The sequence below is a fragment of the Microtus pennsylvanicus genome, chromosome 1 (assembly GCF_037038515.1).
Source record: "Microtus pennsylvanicus isolate mMicPen1 chromosome 1, mMicPen1.hap1, whole genome shotgun sequence".
NCBI classification, from domain to species: Eukaryota; Metazoa; Chordata; class Mammalia; order Rodentia; family Cricetidae; genus Microtus; species Microtus pennsylvanicus.
In genome coordinates this window covers 141,808,416-141,833,422 of record NC_134579.1, presented here as the reverse complement: position 1 = coordinate 141,833,422, position 25,007 = coordinate 141,808,416, and the positions used below count along the sequence as shown (strand labels likewise).

The 25,007-nt window shown below is 52.5% G+C and overlaps 2 protein-coding genes across 3 annotated transcripts; one reads left to right on the top strand and one right to left on the bottom strand.

Moving 5' to 3' along the window:
• The first annotated feature begins 6,468 nt into the window (after positions 1–6,468).
• Positions 6,469–7,032, top strand: LOC142859723 (optic atrophy 3 protein-like). The gene has a single exon (XM_075990026.1). The coding sequence runs from the start codon at positions 6,480–6,482 to the stop codon at positions 6,876–6,878; it is 399 nt and encodes a 132-aa protein (XP_075846141.1). The 5' UTR covers positions 6,469–6,479; the 3' UTR covers positions 6,879–7,032.
• Positions 7,033–7,958: 926 nt separating this feature from the next.
• Vasp (vasodilator stimulated phosphoprotein) lies at positions 7,959–24,494 on the bottom strand. Of its 2 annotated transcripts, none has more exons than XM_075990003.1 (13): positions 23,397–24,494; positions 16,042–16,213; positions 15,788–15,953; positions 13,738–13,822; positions 12,997–13,034; positions 12,648–12,889; positions 12,410–12,507; positions 10,693–10,744; positions 10,507–10,543; positions 10,242–10,287; positions 9,831–9,921; positions 8,902–8,959; positions 7,959–8,783 (listed from the first exon to the last, which is right to left on the bottom strand). In XM_075990003.1, exons 1-13 carry the CDS (start codon positions 23,399–23,401, stop codon positions 8,746–8,748), a joined length of 1,128 nt encoding a protein of 375 aa, XP_075846118.1. In that variant the 5' UTR covers positions 23,402–24,494; the 3' UTR covers positions 7,959–8,745. The 2 variants fall into 2 exon arrangements, with proteins under 2 accessions (XP_075846118.1, XP_075846128.1); XM_075990013.1 differs by having other exon boundaries at positions 10,507–10,540; positions 23,397–23,739.
• Positions 24,495–25,007: the final 513 nt, after the last annotated feature.

Here is a 25,007-nt window from a genome sequence, read left to right as displayed (position 1 = left end):
CCTTCTGTGTTCCCGACCCTCCCCCCACTCCAGTCCCCACAGAAGCCACTACCAGCAACCGAGGAAGGACCTGAAATCTTGAGAAGGAAGTTTGTGTAATCCATCAAGAACACATTGTGTAATAATTCGGTTCTCCCTGTATGCAAATCACAGTGTTGTGTAATTCAGGGCGCATGTCTCTGTAATGAAGTTGTGTGTGGTGTTATATATGTGTCTCTGAATGACAGTTGATGAAGTCATCACCCAGCAGTGCTTGCTACTATGTCCTGTTTTGTGATAATCCAGTTTATAAAGAACTACATTGGGCTGGAGAGATGGCTCAGCAGCTAAGAGCTCTTGTTGCTCTTGCCGGGAAACCAAGTTCAGTTCCCAACACCTACACAGTGGTTCACAACCATTCCTAACTCCAGTTCCAGGAGATTCAGTACCCTCTTCCAGGCTTACACGTCGTACACAGATATACATGCAGTCATTTATACACATAAAATGATAAATAAATTTTGTCTTTCTTTGTCCTGCCAGCCAGCTCCCAGATCACAACATGGAGACTTACTATGAACTAGGAAAGCTTGGCTGATGGCTTAGACTTGTTTTCAGTTAGGTCTTATAACTTACCCCATTTCTGTTAGTCTGTGGTTGTTTTTTTTTTTGTTTTTGTTTTTTTTTTTTTTTTTTTTTTGGTTTTTTGAGACAGGGTTTCTCTGTAGCTTTGGTGCCTGTCCTAGAACTAGTTCTTGTAGACCAGGCTGGCCTCGAATTCCCAGAGATCCGCCTGCCTCTGCCTCCCGAGTGCTAGGTTTAAAGGCGTGCGCCACCACTACCCGGCAGTCTCTGTTCTTTTAAGTGTTACCTTGACCTTGTAATGCCTCTGCTGCTTACTCTCAGTCCTGGTGTCTCTATCTTCTTCCCAGTGTCCTCTCTGCCCGGAAATCCTGCCTAGCTGTTGACCATTCAGCTTTTTATTAAAGCAGTCAGAGTGATACGTCTTCACACAGTGTAAAGGTGTATTCCACAACAAATAAATATCAAAAAGAAAACTATATAAAACCAGGTGTGGTGGAGCCAGAGGCAGGCAGATCTCTGAGTTCAAGGCCAGTCTAGTCTACAGAGTTCCAGGACAGGCTCCAAAGCTACACAGAGAAACCCTGTCTCGAAAAACCAAAAGGAAAAAACAAACCAAACAACAAAACTAACATGCTTAGGTGGGTGTGCCTGCACAGTTACTCAGGAACAGATAGGAGATCACCAGAGTCTGGGAGTCCCAAGCAGCCTGGGGAACACAGCAAGAACCTGGCTCTGCCAAAGCGTGGGGAGCACAGAGCTCCAGGTATGTACCATGTCTGTGCTCTGCATAAGTGCGAGCAGCCTCAGCAGAAGAATGGATCCAGGTTAATACCGTGCCGGGCATGGTGTGAATCTAATTAAAATGAGAAGTGCTGCCAGGCGGTGGTGGCGCACACCTTTAGTCCCAGCACTTGGGAGACAGACAGGTGGATCTCTGTGAGTTCAAGGCAAGCCTGGTCTACAGTCCAGGGCAGGTTCCAAAGCAACAGTGAAACCCTGTCTTGATAGTCCCCCCCCCAAAAAAATGTGCTCACCGTACAGTCGCCTTTCCCAGGCAAAGTGCACACTGCTTTCTACCAGACTGGATTTCATAAAGGGAGCCAGGTGTGATGGCAAGCCCCGATAATCCCAGCACTCAGAAGGCTTAGGCAGGAGGGTACCAAGTCCAAAATCAGAAAGGACTACCTGGTGAGAGCCCATCTCAGAAAGAAAACAACAGCCTTTTGTAAGGGAGGAACAGGGAATGGAGCAGCTGCTGTGGTGACCTCAGGTTGCAGAATCAAACTCGACTTCCCTATTATGCCTGCTCAGGTTGGCCCCTTGCCACTGATGAGCTAGAGAAACCCTTCTGCTTACTGACTGCTGCTGAGGCCTCTGACTAGGGTGTAGGTGAGGGGACCCTAGAGGAGGGTCAGAGCCTCCTGTGTGAGTTAATGCTCTTGAACACATCTGCTCGCCCAGAGTTCCCAGACCATGTGGGGAAACCCAGCAGGACCTGTTTTCTTCGGATTCTTCTGGACCTCTCTGCAATGTCCCTCCCTCCAGGGCAGGGAGCAGCACCCCTCAGGAGTGGAGTCCTGTGACCTGCTATTGCACAGGAAGGAGCCGTCATGAGATTTTTTTTTTTAAATGACCAGCCAGAGTTACCAGAACAGAGTTTCTTTGGTCAGCGTGAGAAGGGAGGAGGTCAGTTCTAATCAGGAACCAACCATGATGGAAAACTCCAGCTGAGCCAGGCGCTGGTGGTTCACACCTTTAATCTCAGCACTCAGGAAGCAGAGGTGGGTGGATCTCTGTGAGTTCGAGGCCAGCCTGGTCTACAATGCTAGTTCCAGGATAGCCACCACGGTTATACAGAGAAACCCTATCTTGGACCCCCCCCCCCAAAAAAAAGAAAATAAAAAAACTCTAGCTGGCTGCAGTGCTGGATCCCTGTAACTCCAGTACTTGTGAAGCTGAGGCAGGATAGCCTGGGCTACATAGTTGCAATATTCTGTCTTAAAACAAGGAGGGAGGGCAAAATGACTCCAAGAATAAAGCTGCCTGTCGTCAAGCCTGAAGACCTGAGTTCAATCCCTGGATCACACATGTTGAAAAAGAGAACAGACTCCCTGCAAATGCTCCACACAAGTGCTACGGGACAGAAGCACTAGCACGCACAGAATAAAACATCAAAGATAGCCGGGCAATGGTGGTGCACGCCTTTAATCCCAGCACTCGGGAGGCAGAGGCAGGCGGATCTCTGTGAGTTCGAGACCAGCCTGGTCTACAGAGCTAGTTCCAGGACAGGCTCCAAAGCCACAGAGAAACCCTGTCTTGAAAAGCCAAAAAAAAAAAAAAAAAAAACAACAACACATCAAAGATAAATATAAGATCAGGTGAAGGCTGGCAAGTTGGTGCAAGTAACCCATAGGGGAAGAAGAAAACCTACTTCCAAAAGTTGTCCTCTGACTCCACATTCTCAAAATGGCACATTTGACACACACACACTGATAATGAATTCACTGTAAAAATAAATGAAATAAAAGAGAAACCAGGCATGGTGGTGCAAGCCTGCAATCACATGCACACATAAGCACGCACGCGCAAACACACACACACACACACACACAGGAAGAAGAAAAAAATGCACAAATGAGGGAGAAGAAATTCTGTCGTCAGCAGAAACTGCGAGTGTGCTGCCAGTGCCTCTGGACAGCTCAGTGGAGTGGACATTCCAAGGACTTTCAAAGATGGTCTCTCAGGATCCCAGGGCAAAGGCCAGACCTCTGTCACTAGGCTAGTCCTTGACTATACCCAGGATGGAAGAGAGAAGGGTGGAGGTAGGGAGACAACAGATATCCTCAGCTACCCTGTGGAGCACAGACTGCTTCGTCACCAAAGGAATCGGCCCTTAAGCCCTGAGGATTGAGCATGTCTTCCTGTGTCTGTTCCATGATGGAGGCAGAAAAGATTTCAGCTATGCAAGGATAGCATCAAAGTCATTTTCTGCCACATAGCTTAAGTCGAGGCTGGGCTCCCTGAGAGTCTGTCAAAAATAGGAGTAAAGATCTGGGCATGCTGGCTCATTCATAGTTGTAATCCCAGCCCTTGGGAGACTGAGACGAGAGACTTGTCATGAGTCTGCAGCCCTCCTGGAGTAGAGAGTAAAACCCTATCTTTAAAAGAAAGAGGAGCCGGGCGGTGGTGGCGCACGCCTTTAATCCTAGCACCTGGGAGGCAGAGGCAGGTGGATCTCTGTGAGTTCAAGGCCAGCCTGGTCTACAAGAGCTAGTTCCAGGACAGGCTCTAAAGTTACAGAGAAACCCTGTCTTAAAAAAAAAAAGAAAAAAAGGAAAGCTGGAAAGATGAACTAGCTCAGTGGGTCTGCTGCTAAACATGGGGACCTGAATTCAAATTTCCAGAAGCTACACCAAAAATTGGACTCATGACTAACAAGGTGGCCCACTGGATAATGGCCAAACTTAGGGTCCTGAGTTCAGTAGCTGGGACCCCCGTAATGGAAGGAGAGATCCAACTTCCCTCATTTGTTCTCTGACATCCACAAGTATACCTTGAACCACACAAGCACACACTCAGGAGTCAGAGGCAAGCAGATTTCTGTGAGTTTGAGAGCAGCCTGGTCTACAAGAGCTAGTTCTAGGACAGGCTCCAAAGCTACAGAGAAATCCTGTTTCAGAAGGGAGAGAGAGAGAAAGAGAGAGAGAGAGAGAGAGAGAGAGAGAGAGAGAGAGAGAGAGAATTTCCAGATCCAAAGAGAAACAAATTTCAAGTAGATGATAGAATCCAGCCCAGGTTGTACAGTGTGACTTGAGTCACAGCACTTGGGAGGTAGAGGCAGGAGGATCTCTATCTACATAGCAAGACCCTAGCTCAAAGGTGTGGGGGGAAGAATTGAAAAAAAAAGTGGAGGGGTGGTGTGAAAGATGTCATGGGAAGACAGCCCTGCAGTCCCAGAGACTGTCAGTATGTCCATAGCTGAGGGAAAACAAAAGCTTCTGCATCAAATGAAGGCCCAGGGCAGCAGCTCTAATGGTGGTGAGCTTGTCTCCTGCCCACAAAGCCCTGGATGGGTTTGAGCCTCAGTCCTAAAGCATTTGGGAGGCAGAGACAGGTGGATGTTTGTGAGTTTCTGGCCAGGGCTACAAAGCGAGACCTTGTCTCAACACACACACACACACATGCACACTAAGTACTAATGCACGCGCACAAACACACACGCACACATTGAATTGACAATAAGGTAAGGGCTCAGGCGGGCTTGCGAACGCAACCTAATTTACAGAGCAAGCAGCAGTGCAGGGTAGGGAGGAGCACTGTGTCAAGATCTGCAGCTGCCCTAGGAAAGGGAGCACTCAGGGGACTCGGGTACTTTTCAAGGCTTTCTTTTATGGTTGCTAAGGGTGCACTGTGGGCAGTTCTCTTACTCTGGTTGATCAATTAGGTCACCATCATTTCTCTACTAAGCATGCACTGTCCCATAATGTATAATTTAATTTTTAAAATATTTGTGTTTATGTGCATGTCTCTGCATGTGCCATGTGTGTTGGGGTGCCATGGGAGCTAGAGGAGAGCATCAGATCCTTAGGGTGCAGCAATAGTCAGCTGCCTAACGTGGGAGCTGAGAGCTGCAGTCAGGTCCTGAGCAGGAGGAAGATGTATTCTTAGCTGCTAAGCCATCTCTCTAGCCCTATAATGCATGATTTTAGTCAGGCATACCCAGAATGCACAAGCATAAGATGGTAAATAGGGGATTCCCCCTGAATTTACTTGAGGACACTGTTTATTTTGTTTCTTTTGTTGTTTTATCAAAACAGGGTTTCTTTGTGTAGTCATGGCTGCCCTGGAACTCACTCTGTAGACCAGGCTGCCTCAAACTCAGAGATTCACCTGCCTCTGCCTCCCGAGGGCTGGGATTAAAGTCATGTGCCACCACTGCCTGGTGATTTTTTTTTTTTTTTTTTTGGTTTTTTTGAGACAGGGTTTCTCTGTGGTTTTGGTTCCTGTCCTGGAACTAGCTCTTTTAGACCAGGCTGGTCTCGAACTCACAGAGATCCGCCTGCCTCTGCCTCCCGAGTGCTGGGATTAAAGGCGTGCGCCACCACCGCCCGGCCTGGTGATTATTTTTATTTTATGTGTATGACTATTTTGGGGGTCTTGTACCCTGGGACCTCCTTGTGACTCTACCCCTGCAGTAGTTCCCAGACTGAAAATTTCTCACCCCCCAACCAGGGCAGCAGTTTCACTGATACCCACTCTGGATTGTCCGGACATTTTTTTTTTAATTTAATTCGTGTGTGTGTATGTGTGTGTGTAGAGATCAGGGGGCAACTCTAGATGGGCTTCCTCGGGTTCTGGGATTAGAACTCGGGTCACTGGACTTGCATAGCAGGTTCCCTTACCTATCACCAAACAGTTGCCGACTTTGGATGTTATTTCATTCAATTTTTGTTGTTGTTGAAACCTCTAGCCCAGGATGGTCTCTTGCTTCATTCGAGATGGCCTCCTGAAGCACCATGACCTGCCTAGTGGAGAGGGCTCTCATGTTGTCCAGGCCACTCTCCAAAGATGAGCTTGACCCTTTGATCCTGAGTGCTGACATTATAGGTCTATGCCATCAAACTGGGTTCCAGGTGGTGCCGGGATTGCACCCATGGGATCCCGCGTGCTAGGCCTGCACTCTACCAACCGAGTCACATCCTCAACCCCTGAGCCATTTGTAAACCATGTTCCCGGATCCCTCTAGGCCAGCTAAGTCCTTATTCTAACTGCAGACTGGGTGACTGTCCCCTAGGCAGGCCATTCTGGCTCTGGTCCCAAGACAAGGAACAGGAGGCATCGTCCGGTAAGGGGCTGTACCAGGCCAAAGAAAACCCTACACTCCTTTCTCCCCTGCAGTGTACCACTGGGCAGAGATGCGGACCAAGCTGCGCATCATGGGCTTCCACGCTGAGGCCGTCAAGCCATTGAACGAGGCAGCAGCAGCCGAGCTGGGCGCGAATCTGTTGGGTGAGGCCATCATCTTCGCCTGCGCGGGCAGCTGTCTACTGCTGGAGTTCTGGCGCCAGCAGTCACTGAAGCACCGCAAGGAAGTGGAGCGCGTGGCCTCGCTGCGGTCCCTGAGGGCAGACTTGGACCGCCTGGAGCAGGCGCTGAATGAGCTGCAGGTGCAGGTGCAGGCGGCGGCAGTGACAAGGAGCACGCTGGAGGAGCTGAGGGCGGAGCTGCGGGCAGAGCTGCAGGAATTCAGAACCCAGATCTGCGAGGAGGAGCGCCAGGAACCTGAGTCCCAGCCCTCTGAGGGCCCTGAGTAGAGGCCTTGGACTCTGACCTTGGATATGGATATGGATTGCCGTCTGGGCTTGTTCCACCCCTGGCTTCTCTGCATGGGCCCATTGCGAACTGAGCCAGCCGACTTGTCCTGGTCTCTGGGGAGAGAGGGATCGATCCTAGGCCGGGAATGGTGTGAGTGTTCCTTTCCACGGCGGTCTCTCACCCACTGGTACAGCATGTTGGGGAACCACCTAAGAGCCCTTCGCCTAGGGTGCTGGCCCATCGCACTGGAACACTCCCTGCCTAGTGTCCGTCTACCTCACTTTGAAGGGAGAGGCCGGCTGGCTCCTCCTGCCTTTAGTCTGAGTTGCCTCTGCCTGGCATTCTCCCCTAGTGGACCCTCTTCCTTTAATCCAGGGCGCTGCCCACAAGCTGGCTGGGTGCATCTTCCTCTTCATGTCTTAGGAGAAGGTAAGCTGGTTCTTATCCCATTTCCCTGTCTCCATGCAGCCCCTTCATTGCCCACACCGCTCCCTTGAGAGCCTCTTTGCTGGAATTATCTGCACCCTTACCACGTGGGCCAGTGCTACACCTCCCTTCTGCCAACAGCCTTACCTCTGACCAAATGGAGCATTCTGACTAAATGGACCAATAAACTCCCTTATTCACTAATTTACTAACATACTGGGCCACAAAGGTTGGCCTATGAGCTCTGACTTCTATTTTTTTTAAGACTTTACTACACGTTTTATAATTAAAGGAGCCCCAGGTTAAAGAGTGTGTCTCAAATCGTTACATGCCGAGTGGGTGGAAGTGTCATTCATTCCAATTGGGAAGGCACCTCTATTGACAAGGGGGCAGTCATCTTCTGAGACCTTTCCCAGGTACATAAGCATTCCAGAGTTAAGATGTAAGACTTAAGGGCCACACAACCCCAACACTGTAGGATGAAGCAGGCTGGTGAGGACCACGGACAGGAGGACCACAGCAGAGTGCCTGGCAGAAATAGAAGTGTGTATGCAGAACGGGGAAGCAAGAAGCAGAGGGCAGTGGCATCCTTGCAAGAGTTCCCACAGCTGGGAGCAATCCCCGCCTCCCAAGTGACTCCAGAGGCCTTCACATTTATAAAAACCGCAGATTTATTCAGCGAGGGCCCGTGTCCAAGAAGCTAAGGTGTGAAAGTCGGAGGACCTATTTTTCCTCTTCTCCTTCCCTCTCACTTCATCTTCCCAGAGGGCAAAAATGGTCTGGACCTTAAAATCCTAACCCAAAAAAAAAAAAAAAAAAAAGCCACAAAACTGAGATTCCAAAAAAGTTAAAGAATCTTAATTCCTCATAGAAAAGAGGGAGGAGCCAAGGTAAAGGGGGTGGTGTTCCTGGGGTGGGGGAAGTCCCGCCCACCTGCGGGGAAGCCTCTCCCCTTACAGCACTGCCTCCTATGGGACAAGCCTGGGGTTATGGCTTTTAAAAACTCCCACACCCCATTTTATCAAAACCAAAGAGAAAAAAATTTCCCTTCCCCCCAAAACCCAAATATATATATATACTTTTTCTTTAAAAAAAAATCCAAGGCATTAAAGCGTTAAAGTGAATCCAGAACAAGGGAAGGTGAGATTCCCTCTTTCCTTCCCTTACTGTGGGGTTACTCAGTACATCCCCAGCAGAGGAACCAGCCCCAAGGGGATGGCGGAGGGGAAGGAGCAAAGGGAACAAAGGGGTGGGACCTCCTTAGCCAATCAGCAGCCAGCATGGGTGTGGTTATGGCACCAGGGAGCCACACCCTCTGGAATCTTCCAAGAGGGATAGTGAGGGAGAATTCCTTCTGGTGTACTCTGGTCAAGTTGAGGCAGGGAAAGCAGGCGTCAGGCGGGAAGTCAGAAAGGAGACGGGTCTTCTGGGTCCCCATGGTCAAGGAGAACCCCGCTTCCTCAGCTCCTGGATAAAGGCTGGAAGGAGGGAAGAGGAAGAATTCAGGCCAGTCTCCATCCCCTTCCCTTCTAAGACAGGTTTTTTCCACAAACACAAGGCCCTTGCAATCGCTGCATCAGAACCAAAGTTCCTCACCTTCGATTATTTCCTCTTTCATTTTCTGCAGCTCCTTCCGCACCTCTTCCAGAAGCTCCTGAATAGAAACAATCAGAGAGGCCCTGCACTGGCAGAAACAGTGACCCCTCTCTTATTTCATCTTTTCTAAAGTTCTTTAACAATTACTTAGTTGTGTGCATGTGCCTGTCCATGCATGAGCGCATGCCACACTGCACGTGTATCAGGAACCACTTGAGAGAGTCAGTTCACTCCACCATGTGGGCCCTGAAGATGGAACTCAGGTTGTCAAGATCTGCAGGAGCACCTCTAGCTGCTGAGCCCTCATAACCAGGTGGAACCTAGGCCATCTTAAATGCTACCTAATACTACTGCTGAGCCACACCCCAGCCCCTCACTGGGGGATTCTAGGCAGGGGCTCCACCACTGAGCCACACCCCAGCCCCTCATTGGGATATTCTAGGCAGGGGCTCTACCACTGAGCCACACCCCAGCCCCTCACTGGGGGATTCTAGGCATTCTGCTAAGCAGGGTTCCCTCTCTCCCTTTCTTCTTGACTGAAAAGACAGGAAGCTGGTTCCACAACCCTTCCCACCTTCATCCTTTGACACAAATTGCCAAGGTCACAAAATGATGGGGATGTTGTATAGGAGAATTCTACATCTTTGATTGCAGCAGAACAGCACTGGAGAACATCCAGTAAGAAGCTTGCCAAATGTGCATAATCTCCTGCCAACTCCAACAAGAGATGGATAGCTGGAGCCACTGAACTGAGGAGTCTGGGTACTCACAGTGAGAGACAGGCACTAGAAATCGGTGTTTCTCCCCACCAGGGGCCCACCCACCATCTCCCTTTTCAGACGGCAGACTGAGGTTTCTAAGCCTTCTCTAGAACCATTCTGGACCCAGGTCTGTCTCTCGGCATCAAGAGAGCTGTTTCCCCAAGCTACCTGCTTCACTCTCTCCAAGTCAGAGTCATCACTGGAGCTGGGGGCAGGAGGGTGGGCCTCGGAGGTAGTCACAGAAGAAGAAGACTTCATCCTGGAAGAGTGGGTATGAAACAGACTGAGGTTAAAGGGGCACTGCTCCCCTTTCCTGGTCTAGGGGTCACGGTGTGTTCCTCCTTGTTTTTATTCTTTAGTTTTGGTTTTTCGAGACAAGGTTTCGCTGTAGCTTTGGAGCCTGTCCTGGAACTAGCTCTTGTAGACCAGGCTGGCCTCAAACTCACAGAGATCCGCCTGCCTCTGCCTCCCGAGTGCTGGGATTAAATGCATGTACCACCAATACCTGGCATGTTCTCCCTTGTACACGAGAAAAGTTCAACTTTTTTGAGAGGTGGATACCCAATATGGATGGCCTACCTTGGCAAGGTTGTGCTGTTCTTCTCCCAGGGTCTCCGCACAGGTTCTGGGTGGATGGGGGAAACAACAAATCAGAAAGCTCAGAGGTAATCATTGCCCCCCCTCCCAATATACCACCACCCAACCCACTAGGTCAAAGAACTATTTTAGAAAACTACAATCCCCAAGTATTATTTTCACAAGTTTCTGATGCAAATGCTTTCAAAGCAAGAATAATGCACCATGGGATTTGTAGTTTCTATGGTTAGACAGGGCTGTCACTCACCACTCTGGGCGGGGACTCGGGCCTCTGGCTCCTCCTGCTGGCGGTAAATAAAAGTGTCATAAGCCACCCTTTATATGCCAATGTTCCTCTTCCAGGTCCAAAGCCAGAACAACCCTGTCACACCTCCTCCCTGCCCGAGAGAGCGTACATCTTAAGAATATAGAGCAGGAAGAGTCCCCGACTTACACTAGCCGACTCGTCTTTGGGGGGCTTCTCCCCAACCTGTGTGGCTTTCCTTCTGCAGAGGGGCAAGCAAGAACAAGCCACAGTTCAAGCTCTGCTACTCAACAGCACCCCTTCCCACTGCTATGTTCCAGAATAATCTGAAGCTAAGAAGGGACCTGCAAGATGGCTCAGTGGATAGGGCTACTTGACACCAAGCCAAATGACTTGATTTAACCCTAGGAACCCAGGTAAAGTTGAAAGTAGAGAACTAGCCAGGCAGGGTGGCGCACGCCTTTAATCCCAGCACTTGGGAGGCAGAGGCAGGCGGATCTCTGTGAGTTTGAGGCCAGCCTGGTCTACAGAGTGAGTTCCAGGACAGTCAAAGATACACAGAGAAACCCTGTCTCGAAAAACGAAAAAGAAAAAAGAAAGTAGAGAACTAAATCTTGCAGATTATCCTCTAACTTCCAAATCTGTAACCACACATATAAATAAACACACACACACACACTGAGAATAAATAAATGTAGTAATTTGGGAGGGGGGCGGGGGGATCCAGGCAGATCTCTGACTTCAAAGTCAGCCTGGTCTACATAGTGTCTCAAAAAACAAAGATGGATGAAAATAGCGTGGCACAAGCCTGTAATCCCAGCAACAACAACAATCCTGCTATAAGCCAGTGGGATGGTTCAGTGTGTAAGGGTGCTTGCTGCCAAGCCTGACAACATGAGTTCGATTCCCAGAACCCATATGGTGAAAGGCGAGAAATGACTCCCGGGTGCCGAGGGCAAACTCATACAGACAATGAGGAAAAGTCAACAACTTAGGGGAAGATGGATCCTCCAGAGGACCCGGATTCAAATCGTGAACTGAATGAGCACCTACACGCAGCTCACGACTGTAATTCCAGTTCCAGGAGACCTGATACCCATGGCAAAACACCAATGCATGTTAAATAAAAATAAATATTTTTATATATATAAAAATACTCAGCCTTTAATCCCAGCACTCGGGAGGCAGAGGCGGGCGGATCTCTGTGAGTTCGAGACCAGCCTGGTCTACAAGAGCTAGTTCCAGGACAGGCTCCAAAACCACAGAGAAACCCTGTCTCGAAAAACCAAAAAAAAAAAAAAAAAAAATACTCAGCTTGCCGGGCAATGGTGGCGCACGCCTTTAATCCCAGCACTCGGGAGGCAGAGGTAGGCGGATCTCTGTGAGTTCGAGACCAGCCTGGTCTACAGAGCTAGTTCCAGGACAGGCTCCAAAGCCACAGAGAAACCCTATCTCGAAAAACCAAAAAAAAAAAAAAAAAAAAATACTCAGCTTACAGACTGTTCCTCTAGAATTTGGAGGGGTTTCCCATAATTCTCATGTCTGGAAATCATAAGAACTTAAGGCTGAGAAGGTTTCTAGATCAGCAAGCTGAGATTCTTAAGAACCCAAGCTTCCGGAACATTTAAGGGGAATCGCCTAGGGTTGTAGCACTGAGTGTCAGGGACCTGTGAGCCACCTCTGAGGAGGAGTCTCCAGCACTGTGTCCCAGACATGGCTGTCATAGGCAGGCAGGACTGCCACCCAAAGAAACAAAGAAGCCAGGTACAGCTGGGCCATCCTAGAACTCAAGCCCAAGAGGTGGAGGGAGGATGGGGTTCTGCATGGGCTACCCATGAGAGGGAGGGGTACCATCAGCACCCCAGAACTGTCACGTGTGGCTGTCTTCTGAGGAACCCAGGCTCACCTCCGGGCCAGCATGGCGTTCATCTCTTCCATAAGCCCGCCAGTGCTTCGACTACTCTCAGCTTTGGGGGCCAAGGGCCCCCCAGAGGCCTCCTCCTGCTGCAGAAATGAAAAGGGGGAGAGGGCTTCAAAGGCAGGCCAGGTCACATCCCAGCTCTCTTGTGACACCTTTTAGGGGACTCTGACTACTGCCCATTGTCCCCTCAGGGCTTCATCTCCCAGCACTCCCAGCGGCTCACCTTGCTTACTTTCCTGAGTTTGGCTCCAGCAATGGCAGCAGCTAGGCCCGTGGCTCCGGAACCCCCACCACTGGGGCCCTGAGCTGTAGGGAGTGGGGGTGCAGGGGGTGGGGCTCCCCCTGCTCCATGACCTGCAGCAGATACCCCTGAGGGGGGCAGACCTGGGGGTGGAGGGGGACCCGGAGGCGGGGGAGGTCCTGGAGGTGGAGGTGGACCCCCAGCTTGGGGAGTAGGTGGGGCTCCTGCAATAAATACACAACAGCATTGCAGAGAGAGAAGCCTTCTTTGTCCAGCCTGCCCAACCCGGTCCTCCAGGGAGGTCCCCACGACCCAGCGGCTGAGTCATCACCTGCATTGGAGACCCGGCGCTCCATGTGCTCAGGCTGCCTGTGCAGGGGAAAAGAAGCTTCCTTCAGCGCCCAGGCCAGGCTAGCCACGGGGCCAGAGCCTTTGGTTCCTCGCTGAGAGGTAGGTCACCAGCAAGGCCAGTGCCTGCCTCCTACATGTCTTCCGAGGGCCCAGGAAAGGAAGGATGAGAATGGGAAGCAGGAGGCACCAGTGGGGCCTGGGTGCAAGCATTCTTTCCAGCTGATTACAAAGTGGCCAAAGGTTTCAGAAAGCTGTGGAACCCCAGTGTGGAGTTGGGGGCACCAGAATGGTGCATTCGCTTATCAGATTCTTGGATGCGGGGGTGGCAGTTTTTCTTTTTTCTACTGAGACAGGGTCTCACTGGGTAGCCTTGGCTAGCCTGGAATGCACTCTGTAGGCCTGCCTCTGCCCTTCAAATGCTTAGAATTAAAGGCATTCTCCAGCATTTCAGGCAAGGGGTTTACTATAACAGGGTCTCAGGCTGAATTCACTATGTAACACAGGCTAGCCTCAAACTCTTGGCAATCCTCCTGCCTCAGCATCCTGTGCACTGGCAACAGTCCCAGCTTTGCAGTATGTTTACTGAACTCCGGGAGCTTGGGGAGTGGTGTCTGAGTGCTGCATGCTTCTAGACTCTTGGGCGTTGGAATTTTCTAGAAAGCAAAAGTGCAGGGTTCTGAACCTGGGGAGCTATGGGACATCCTAAAGGGAGGGTCCCCACCTTTTCTGTTGTTCCACCTCCTCTGGGGAGGGGCCATTCTGCGCAGACCAGGCAGGGGGTGCTGGGGCCGGGGGAGGCCCACCTCCTAGAAGGTGAAAGGAAACGGCACAGTGAGAAGCTCCACCCTCCCTCTGTCTCTGTCCCTCCATAGCGGGCAGCATGCAGAAGAGACAGCAAGGAGCAGCCTCCCTGGGCCTGAGCTGCTGTCAGGTGGGTGCTGTTGACACCCAAGAGTCACAGAGGTGCCACAGTAGTCGTTAAGCCGCGCGGGTTGGAAATCTGCAGGAACGATCACTTTTGCAGCCCGAGGTACCAAACATAGGCCTGCACTACCGACTGCATCTCTCCCTTTCTCCACGCACACACAGTGGGCGAGTGGGTCATCAGCACCGACTAGGCCCTGGGAAGCCAACGCCTCAGCTTCTGGGCAGTTTTCATTCTACAGAAAGCAGAGTGCCCGCCTAGGACACAACCTTGAAAGGGCTGTCTGAGGGGGCAAAGGGTGTGTGTGACTCGGTGGTACAGCCCCTGCCTAGAATCCCCCAGTGAGGGGTTGGGGGCGCTCAGTGGTAGAGCCCCTGCTTAGTGAGTCCAAGGCCCCTGTTCTCAGCACGTGGGAGGCAGAGGCAGGTGGATCTCTGTAAACCTGAAGCCGGATAAGGCTATGTAGAAAAGCCCTGCCTCAAAAAAAAAAAAAAAAAAAAAAAAAAAAAAGACTCCTATGGGGGTTAAGGCAGCTGCGGCTGAGCCTGAAGGCCCAAGCTCAGTCCCTGCGTCCACAAGGTGGAAGGAGAGAACAGACGCCCACCAGGTGTCCTCACTTCCGCACAAACACCAGCTCCCAGTGTGCACACACTAAACGGATAAATGTAATTTAAAACTTTTAAAGAGGGCTGGAGAGATGGCTCAGTGGTTAAGAGCATTGCCTGTTCTTCCAAAGGTCCTGAGTTCAATTCCCAGCAACCACATTGTGGCTCACAACAATCTGTAATGAGGTCTGGTGCCCTCTTCTGGCCTGCAGGCATACATGTAGACAAAATATTGTATACATAATAAATAAATAAATATTTAAAAAAAATAAAACTTTTAAAGAAGTAGAAATAGCACAGGGAGACTTTATTTCATACTAGGATGGTACCCAGGGCCTGGCATACACGGGGCAAGCCTGTATCAGAGCCTTTGCTATACATCAAATCTGGCTATGTAGCCCAGGCTGGTCCAGAACTCTCCACCTTCTCAAAGGCTCGTATTACAAGTACGTGCCACCATGACCAACACAGGGAGCACAGTGGAGGCTGGACAGACAGACATCTTGGCCCAGCACACGATCATAGCGAACATGCTATCTCGCCTCGGCATACACCCGGCATGGACAATTCTCACGGCAGTTTCCTTGCTATCCGTGGGTTAGCTGACTTAGATAGGGAGACTCAAGCCCCAAAGGGGAGGATAGCAGCTTCAGGCTGCACTGCACTGCTGAGGGGTCCCCTCTGCTCACCCCGACCCCCATTTAAAAACATTATGTGTATGGGTGCTTTGCCCACATAGACATATCTGTGTGTCACGTGTGCCGAGTCCCCACAAAGACCAGAAGATGTCAGATCTTCAGGGACTGTGAGCCATTCACCACATGGGTGCAGAGAATCAAACCCAGAAGAAATGTAGAAGAGCAGAAATGCTCTTAACACTGAGCGATCTCTCCAGCCCCCCAAAACGTGTACACACACACATGCACATATACACACATACTTCTTTTTAAAGATAGAATCTTACATAGCTCAGGCTAGTCCCCGCCTTGTTGGGTAGCTGAGGATGGCCTTCATCTCACTATCCTCCCATCTCCACTGGCTTAGGGCTTAGTGACAGGCATGTGCCACCAGGTCTAGATCAGCTCTCTACCTACAGACTGCTGTTCCCAGTCTGATTTTATGTATTTATTCATCTGTGACAGGGTCTTGCTATGTCATCCTGGCTCACCTGGGACTTGCTACAATCCTCCTGCCTCAGCCTCCCAAGTGAGCCCCAGCACCATTCCACCTGCCCATCTAACCTTCCAAGGCCTCTAGGGCACTGGCCATGCCGGCTGCAAACTGGGCTGCATCCTCTTTGCTGCCGAAGTTGAGGCCCCAGACCTGGCGGGCATCGCGCCACTGATGAAAGATGGGAGTGGCCTGATTGTACTTGACACCCCGGATGATGGCACAGTTGATAACCACCTACAAGAGGGAACAGGTTGGTGGAGGGTGACAAGTGCTGGGTGGCAGGGAGGCGGGGGACAGAAGACAGGACAGAGGGAGCCCGCACCTGCTGGTCTGGCTGCAGCTTGCGGCCAACAACTCGAAAGGAGTTTGCAGTGGGGTTGTGGTAGATCTGGACGCGGCTGAAGGCCTGGGGACCAGGCCCAGCAGGCAGCCATCGCTTATTGCTGTCATCATAAAGCATCACAGTGGCCCGGCTGGAACAGATGACCGTTTCGCTGCCAGGAGAGAGAGCAGAGGGCCAGTCATATTCTCTTAGTGGGTCCCGTGACAAGCATGTGAGGAAGAACATATAGAGGGAGACGGAGAGATGGGGACAGACATACTTCCAGAAACCCACAGAGCATGACACACAGTCAGAAGAGATACCAAATGGAGAAAAGTGAGAAAAGACAGAAGAACAAAGCATGACCCAGAGAGGTGGCTCAGCCGATTAAAAAAAAAAAAAGGGTGTCAGACGCCAAACTGAGGACTCACGGTCAATCTCCTAGGTCCATAAAGAAACAGAAAACTGATTATACATATAATCCCCCAGTGAGGAGGTGGGGTGTGGCTCAGAGGTAGAGCCCCTGCCTAGAATCCCTCAGTGAGGGGCTGGGGGTGTGGCTCAGAGGTAGAGCCCCTGCCTAGAATCCCCCAGTGAGGGGCTGGGGGTGTGGCTCAGTGGTAGAGCCCCTGCCTAGAATCCCCCAGTGAGGGGCTGGGGGTGTGGCTCAGTGGTAGAGCCCCTGCCTAGAATCCCCCAGTGAGGGGCTGGGGTGTGGCTCAGTGGTAGAGCCCCTGCCTAGAATCCCCCAGTGAGGGGCTGGGGTGTGGCTCAGTGGTAGAGCCCCTGACTAGAATCCCCCAGTGAGGGGCTGGGGGTTGGCTTAGAGGTAGAATGCTTGTCTGCCCAGCTTTCTCAAGGCCCTTGGTGGAATCCACAGTGCTATTTTAAAAAAGATACAGACTGACAGAGGAGGACGCTGTGGGAAAAAGATGGACGGACAGGCAGGCCTACACAGGAAGAGGCAGAAAGGGAGATAAGTAGGGCCCAAAGGCTTGAGGTGAGGACCAGGCGCCTTGCTCAGAGTATTGGGCTCAATCAAAAGCGAATACAGGTTGACTAGAAAAGGCAGAGATGCCAGAACTAGTAGACAACCAAGAAGTGAGGTTAGAACAGCTCCTGTCTGGCCTCAGTTTCCCCCCTCTAGCCCCACCTCTGCTCTCTGCTCAGATCAGAAGAGGAAGCTGCAACTGAAGGGCAGGAAGTGTGAGGAAAGGAAAGATCTGGATCCTTCCTGGTGCGCTTCCCCAGGGGCTGCTTTTACTGGCCACCTGGTCCTTCTGGTTCCCCAAGGCACAAACAGCCATTTGGCTTACATTCCTGGCTGCGCTGTCACGCCCTGTGGCTGGTGATGGAGACACAGCGGAGGCCCACACAGACCTCCCTGCCACCAGTGTGTTCAGGAGCAGAGGAACACCTACCTCATGGCATGGCGTAATTGGCCCAGCCTGGGGGCCCGAAGGGGCGAAGGAGGGCCACTGGCTGATACCGTGATAAGTCAGCTCAGGTTTGGAGTCTGACACCACAGACCTGGGTTCAAACCCCCCCACCGAAGTCGTCTTCCACATGACCCAGAGAGCTGATTCCCCTCCTCACTCAGGGAAGACATGATGGGCCCCACCTCCTACAGGCTGTGAGGAGGAGGAATGAGTTTAGTTAAAGGACTGGGCATGTCACTCAGTACTGGGGTGCTGAGTGCTCAGTACTGCCAGTACTAGGGTGCCCCGAACATCTCCATCACACAAGACTCCCCCTCATACACCTGTCCTGGGAGGTTCAGTTCTCCTCCAGGGCAGGCACTAGGGCTCCAGACAGGAAGTAACTTGGCCAAGGTCACACACAGACAGGGGAAGTGGGAGGAGCGTAGGCCCCACCTACCCCCACCAGACAGGGGAAGTGGGGGGAAGCCCACCCCATCCCCACCAGGCTTTTTCCTCAAAAGAAGAAGTTTGTGGTTTCCAGGGGAGAGAAACTGCACCCCACAATGGCGGGTCTGGGGTCTGATGCCATGCGGTAGAGTTCAGCAGGGAAAGCCCCTTGGCAGGCCCCGGCATTGCAGACTGCGCCTAGCACCCAACTTTGCATGTATGCTGCTCCGCTATCACGAGCGCTTTAGCCCAGCCCAGGCCTTGAGCCTTCCCAAGTCTCACTCTGTGCCCCTGCAACCCTTCAGGATGGATGCTGTTCCTCTAGGAGAGGGCCCATAGTCACACAGCCCCTGTGTGGCAGAGCGAGGCTCTGAAGCCAGATGTCTCCCAGGTCCTAGTCTTAACCACAGAGCTGTGTGTCCTACGCACATTACAGGCGTCATCTGAAACAAGCATAGCTTCAGGGACTGTTTCTGGCTCAGGCACCCTTGGCAGGGCAGGGTTAAAGCCTCACCCACACCTGCTACCCACACCCAGGGCAGACTCTGGCCAGATGCCCAGGTTATCACTGCCCCACCCAGGTGCACTTTGGCCTCCCAGGTGGTCCTCTGGTCCAGAGACAACACTGCTGGCTGGGTAACCCTCAACGAGGCTTTAAGGATGACCTTATAGAAAGACCCGGACCCTGTTAAGACCCAATCTCAGTGTCCTCATCCTCCAAAGCCAGGTCCGCTGTGGCTCCAAGGGAGGTCCCCTGTGCTCGCGGCTGTAACCTTCATTCTGTTCTGGCATCCCCTCTCCCCTGGCTCGTCCCCGACTCTGTCTAGATGGCGTCCACCTCATCTGCACCAGCAATCCTTCCTGCTTGGCAGGCTGGAGACACCCTTGCAGCTCAAGCCCAAGATAAAAACAAAAACCAGAACCAGCCTCAGCTGGATGGGGCCTGAATCCTTTGTCACCCCAGCACTCAGGAGGCAGAGGCCAGCCTGTGCTACACGGTGCCACCCTGTCACAGGTAAACACCAGACTACAGCTGGTGCGATGGTGAAGGTGCTGCCTCTAAGCCTCAGGACTCGAGTTCAATCCCGGAAGCACACATTGGCGGAAGGGGAGAACGGACGGACTCCCACAAGTTTTCCTCTCACCATCACACAACCAAAATCAAAATAAATGATTTAAAAAAAAAATCCTTAAAACAGGCCGGCAGGAGCTGGAGAGATGGCTCAAAGGTTTAGAGCACTGGCTGCTCTTCTGAGGTCCTGAGTTCAATTCCCAGCACCCACATCGTGGCTCACAACCTCACAACCTTAAGGGAAAACAACAAAAAACAAACAGGCCAGGCAGTGGTGGCGCAGCCTTTAATCCCTGTACTCCGGAGACAGAGGCAGGTGGACCAGTGCAGCCGGGGCTGTTATACAGAGAAACCCTGCCTCGAGGGGAAAAAAGTGCTTAAAACAGAAAAGGTTAAGAAACAGCGAATCAGGTCAAAAGCATGAAAATTTGGAAGTGTGTTTTCCTCTCAGGCCCTTGTCACCTCAGAAGCTGCCTGTGTCAGCTGCCACCTTTTTTTTTTTTAAGCAGCACCCCTTTGAGCCACAGTCCTTTGCCTTTGTAAAAATATCAACCCCCACTTTTTTCTCATCTTTCAGTGAGGTTAAACATTGGTTCAAATGGGAGCCTCCCGGGCTCACTTGCTCTCTCCCTGGCTGTGTGATCTCTGCCAAGTGTCTTTACCTCTCTGTGTCTGCATTTCATCACGAGTCACAGGCTAGCCCCAGTCCAGCTCATCGGTTGGGAACAGCGCTGTCGCTGACCTCCCGATGTCAACGGCTACCGTGGAGTCTGCTCTTTATAACTGCTGAGTCCTCCTAAGTGCCAGTGCCATTCCGGGTCCTCGGGATGCGAAGGGAGCCAATGGGATCCTTGGGGACCTGATGTCTCAGCAGAGGAAATAAAGGAGGGCTAACTATTCTGGGCTAGACAGCATAAGCCTGGGATCTTGTTCTGGGAGGCAGAGGCAGGAGGATCTTTGTATGGCTTCAAGTCAGTCAGCCTAGGCCACATGGCGAGACTCTGTACACACAAGGAGCTGCAATGGAAAATCCCCACAAGAGGGACACAGCTGTGACCCCAGCTCTTGGGAGGTGGAAACCTGGGAAGATGGCTAGGTGGTAAAGGTGACTGCTGCCAACCCCGATGACTGAGGACTGGAGTTAGATTCCCAGCAGCCACGTGGTGGATGGAAGGAGACGCGACTCCCATAGCTGTTTCTAAATTCCACATCCCTCACACACACACACCCTCACCAAAATAAATAAATGTAAAAACAAACAACTTTTTTTTTCTAAGAAAAAAAATCAGAACAGAAAATTACACAGCTAGGAACTCGGCAGGGACGGAGGATGGCGGGGTGTGTGGCTGCAATGTCTTTCGGGGTCTCTGTCCTCCCTGGGCAGCCAGTCCCCATCCTACCCTCCGCCTAAGTTCAGCTTCCAGCCCGAGAATCCCCAACTCACTGAGTCTGTTATAAAAATAAAGGGGTCAACAGAGGCCAGAACCCACAAACCTGCAACTGACACCCCCCCTTGACAGCTGGGAGTCCTAAGGGGGAGGGGACAGAGGTGACCAAGGGCGGGCACCTTCCTCATTCAGTCTGGCCCTTCCCTTTGCTGCTTACAACCCCCAAGACCATGAAACTTCACACACACACGCACACTCACACCATCCTGAAGCAGGTCACATTCTGTATGGAGTTTTGGGGGGTTCGTTTTACTCCCTTCATCCAGGCCTCCCCCAGTTTCTCCTAAGTGAAAAGGATGGTAAAGGCGGTTGATTTATTTACACGGGCTCGGTGCAGCCCAGACTGACCTAGAACCTACTTCCTCTGTAGCCCACGCTGACCTCAAACTTGCTACATAGCACAGGATGACTTTGGGGGAAAATGTTTTTTTAATCGTAAAAGTGTGTTATTTGTACAAAAACAAAACAAAAGCCCTGCACAAAGATTCTATTTTCCTTTTTCTATAATACCACTAGACTTAGACAGTCCTGGGCACAAATTCAAATGTTACCACCACCAAACTCTTTGATTTTTACATATTTACTTTTGATACAGGGACTCAGTAGCCCAAGCTGCCCTCCAAGTGGTAGCTCCAAGTGCTACCGTTACAAGCATGAGTCACCGCACTGAACTCCCAAACTGTTCAACTTTAATAGGTCATTTCCTTAATGTCTCTGTGCCTCCGTTTTACTACCTGTAAAATGGGGGCAAGACCAGGACACAAACTTACACTAGCATCACACTTAAGTATGGTGGAGGTTTAAAAAGGCATCAGACCCATATTACAACGCCTGGCACAAAGACGCCTGGCTGAACCCGCCTCATCATTTCAAAATAAAATAACAGTTGCTGCTTCTGTTACTGCAAGGGGAAAGGAATGAACCCAAATGCTTTAGAACTCTGTCTGCCCAAGAGCCTTCAGACCTCTGACCCCTGCTCTGCCTTTCCAGCTCCCGGATGCAGCGGACACTCGACAAATATTTGTCAAACTGGGAGAAAAAGAACCTCATCTTGTAATTTTCCATCTCAGCTACCTCCCTTCCCACTGCCCCCAGGGTTGTCCCCAGTCAAACCAGTCTGCCCTCTTCCCCAACGCAGCCCAAGAACCTTTGAGGACCCTGGACTCAGGTTTCTCAGTCTCTGGGCCTCAGTTTACCCAGCTGAAAATAGGGTTTGGGTCTCCTGCACTCTTTCTTTTACTCCCAGTTGTCCTAGGATTAAAGTGACAGCCCAGGACCCTCCACCCTCAGGGGAGGGAGGTTTGTCACAGCCGGAGGGCGGGCTTCGGGAGGGTCGGGGGTGGGGGTGGGAGTGCAGGGGGCCGGCCTAGACGTTGCTCCTGCCCTTTTACGGTCTCAGCGAGTGAGGCGGCACTAACTCGGACATCCGCCATCCGCCTTCCACCGGGCCTGGGACCGGAAACGGGTGGGGGAGGGGCGGGACTGGGGGCAGCAGGAGGGGGGGGAAACGAGTGAAGGAACTGACCCCCTTTCGGGGGACAGCACTCCCGTGGGGGAGGGAAGGACAGACAGGAAGTCTCCAGGGTGTCTCGACGTCCCTTCGAGCTCCAGATCCCAACACTCCCACATACCAAGGAACAGACGTGTGAGGGTGGGAGGGGTCCTCGCTCAGGGTCCTAGACAGGAAAGTCACCCTGATGTCAGAGGGCAAGAGTGGAGGATGTGCACACGGGGGGTTAAGCCCAAACTGTCCCCAGGAGACTCCTCCCCTAGCCAGGGGCTTTGGGGCAGGAAGTCCCAGCCAAAGTGGAGGAAGGGAGATAGTATTGTCAAGATGTAGCCCCAAGGGAGAGATTATGGGGGCGCTGAGGGGAGGCCTCTGCCGGCTCAGGCCCCGCCCTCAGGTGAGCCCTGGAGTTCAGGGCACGTCCAGAGAAGTCATTAAATAAATAAATAAATAAATAAATCCCTAGGTCTCCCTCACCCCCAGGATTAAATTCCAGAGAAGAGGGCTGGAAGAAGCTGGTAAGCTAGGGTTCCTGAGGGAGAAGGCTGTGACCTTGACGCTTTCCAGCGCCCCCTCCTCCAATCCCACGGCTTGGGGAAGGGGGGTGACACCGGGCGACATTGAGAGCCCAGGGGGAGGGGCCGTGATGTGGGGAAAGCAGCTGGCCCACAGTGCTCACTCGGGGGCCCGCCCCCCACACCAGCTGTCTCGACAGGTGAGTCAGGAAGACAAAGGCCCCCCTCCCCCAGCTGCCGCGCCCCCTCCTACCCGAGCCACCAGGTGCGCGCGCGGAGGGGGGCCAGAGCCGCCCTGGGCCTGGACTGCTCCCGGGCCCTAGGACCCAGCTGGGGTACCTAGCGGGAGCGAAGTCCCATCCAGACCCTCCAGGCCCGTGGGTCAGATTCGCAAACCCCCTCCATAGGAGAATCTCCGTGTCCCCCAAATTTAGAGGCATCAAGAAGTAACCCCGAAGTTAAGGACCGCGGTCCCGTTCCAGGACGTTCATCCAGCGCTCCAGACGCGGGGGTCCGAAGACCACAACCACTACCCGAGGTTCAGAGTTTCAGGGCTCGGTTCTCAAGGCAGCCTCCCACAACCTCCCCAAGACCTGGACTTGAGTTTGGGGCGGTAACTCTGAGTCCCGCTTAAACAGGATGGTTCTACCTATCGGCCAACTCGGAGGTGCTCCCTCAAAAGTCTTCAAATTCTGAGTCCCGAGAGCGTCCCTAAACCTGAAAGCCATCAGGAGAACCTCAGCCGGCGCCGCCTCAAGCCTTTGGGGAGTAGTGCGGAGAAAGTGGGTGTCGATATTTACAGATCGCTCCAGAAGGCATCGACTCAGAGTTGGGACGCCCAAAGCCCGGTGTCCCCTAAATCCAGCCCTGGACGAGCTGGGGTGAGGGGGACAAAGGCGGGGCGCCGAGCTGGCATGGAACCGGGCTGGGGGATTCGGGGCTCACCTCATGGCTGCGCGGAGGGCGGGCGGCGCGCCCACGGGGAGTGCTCCCGGGGCGCCCCTGATTAGAAGTGCAGGGGTGCGGGGCTGGCTCCAGGTTCTGCTCAGTCTCTCTCGGGGTCCCGCCCCATAGAGTCCAGCTTCCTGGGGAGAACGTGGACCGGGCCGGGGCGGGTCCTCGGGCGCCTCCTCCCTCTGGTGCTCTGCTGGACTGAGATCCCCAGCGTTGGAAAGCGGGGTGGAGAGTCCGGACCTCTCCGGCGCACCCCCTCGGCCGACAGCACCTTCGCGGTTACTCTTACTACTGTACTCTCTTTGCTACATTTCGTTCCAAAATTCCACTCCCCGCACCCACAATGCCCCGCGCCTTAAAGGGGCCGTGGACACCTCCAGGCGGGGGATGGAGAGCGTTTAAAAGGCAACGCGGAACCTTCGGCTTCCGCAATTGCACTCCTTCCCCAGCCTGGTGGCGTGGGGGTGCACCCTGAGCCTCACCCCTGAGTTGGAATGGGAAGTGTGATGGAAGAGAAGGGGCCTTTCTTTGATCTCTAGCTGTCTCCACTATTGAATTCTTAGGTATAGATCTGGGTGTGCAGGTTTTCGCGTCTTGCTCGCTCCGTGGACTTCTGCTCAGTTTGGGGTGGGGGCGGGGAGGCTCCCTGGTTAAGCAAGGGATCTCTTCAATTTCCACCTTTAAGTAACACTTTGGCAAGTGCCGTGTTCCCCAGATCTCGCTTCTCAGGCCGGGCCCCACCCCTCGCCGCCCCCCACCCTCCCGGGGAAGGTGTGGAGGAAGTGAGCGAGGGGGCGCGGCGGGGCCGCTGACTCACCGCCGCCGGGTCGCGGCTGGGGTGGGGGCGGGGGTGAAGGTGGGGATCGACTAGGTGCACAGGAGTAGGGATGGGACCCCTAATCTGCTCCCCACTGGTGCTCAGCTACTGTTTAGTTTCACCCACGGAAGACAGTAGGATCGTCTCAGCAACCCCGTAGGCTCAGAGGCCCAAAGACCCTCCTCTTGAGGACCCCTCCCCCCACACGCCCGGGCTAAGTCGAGCCCAGACACCCTCCAAGGCTTCCGCAGTGAGTCCCATAGGCCCCACCCAGGGTTACATCATCATCATATGGACTCGCCCCTCCTATAGAGCTCCACCTGGCAGGGTGAAAGGCGTTAACCTCTGGAAAGCACCAGAAAAGCCTTACAAATTGGGAAACTGAGGCATGGAGGTGGGGAATGGGTTCAGCCTATGATAGTCTTGTTTGGGTCCCCGATGACTCAAGGAGAATCAAACCCATGTGGCCTTTAGCCAGTCCATTTCCTCGTAGCTCGCTCCTTGCTGGCCTTCACCTGCAAGAACCGCTTTCATTCACGCCAAACTCTTCTAATTGTCTACTGAAAAATCTAGTCAGCTAGCTGTGGTGCCACAAACCAGGAGACAGAGGCAGGAGAATCGCGAGTCTAAGGCCAACTCGAAGGGTTGTAGAGTGACTTCAAAGTCATCTGAGGTTGCATATTTAAGAACACAAAAGGGGTGTGGGGTATGGCTCAGCAGTTACAAACAATTGCTACTCTTTCATAGGACCCAAGTTCAATTCTCAGCACTCACGAGATTCATAA

What these genes read in the sequence shown, in the direction of transcription:
- LOC142859723 (XM_075990026.1), top strand. Translation starts at nt 6,480, where the DNA reads ATGCGGACCAAGCTGCGCATCATGGGCTTCCACGCTGAGGCCGTCAAG.
- Vasp (XM_075990003.1), bottom strand. An exon ending in GAGGTGGAACAACAGAAAAG is followed by an intron (nt 13,035 to 13,737) that starts GTGGGGACCCTC and finishes TCCCCTGCACAG; the next exon opens with GCAGCCTGAGCACATGGAGC. An exon ending in CCGAGTCCCCGCCCAGAGTG is followed by an intron (nt 10,288 to 10,506) that starts GTGAGTGACAGC and finishes CCATCCACCCAG; the next exon opens with AACCTGTGCGGAGACCCTGG.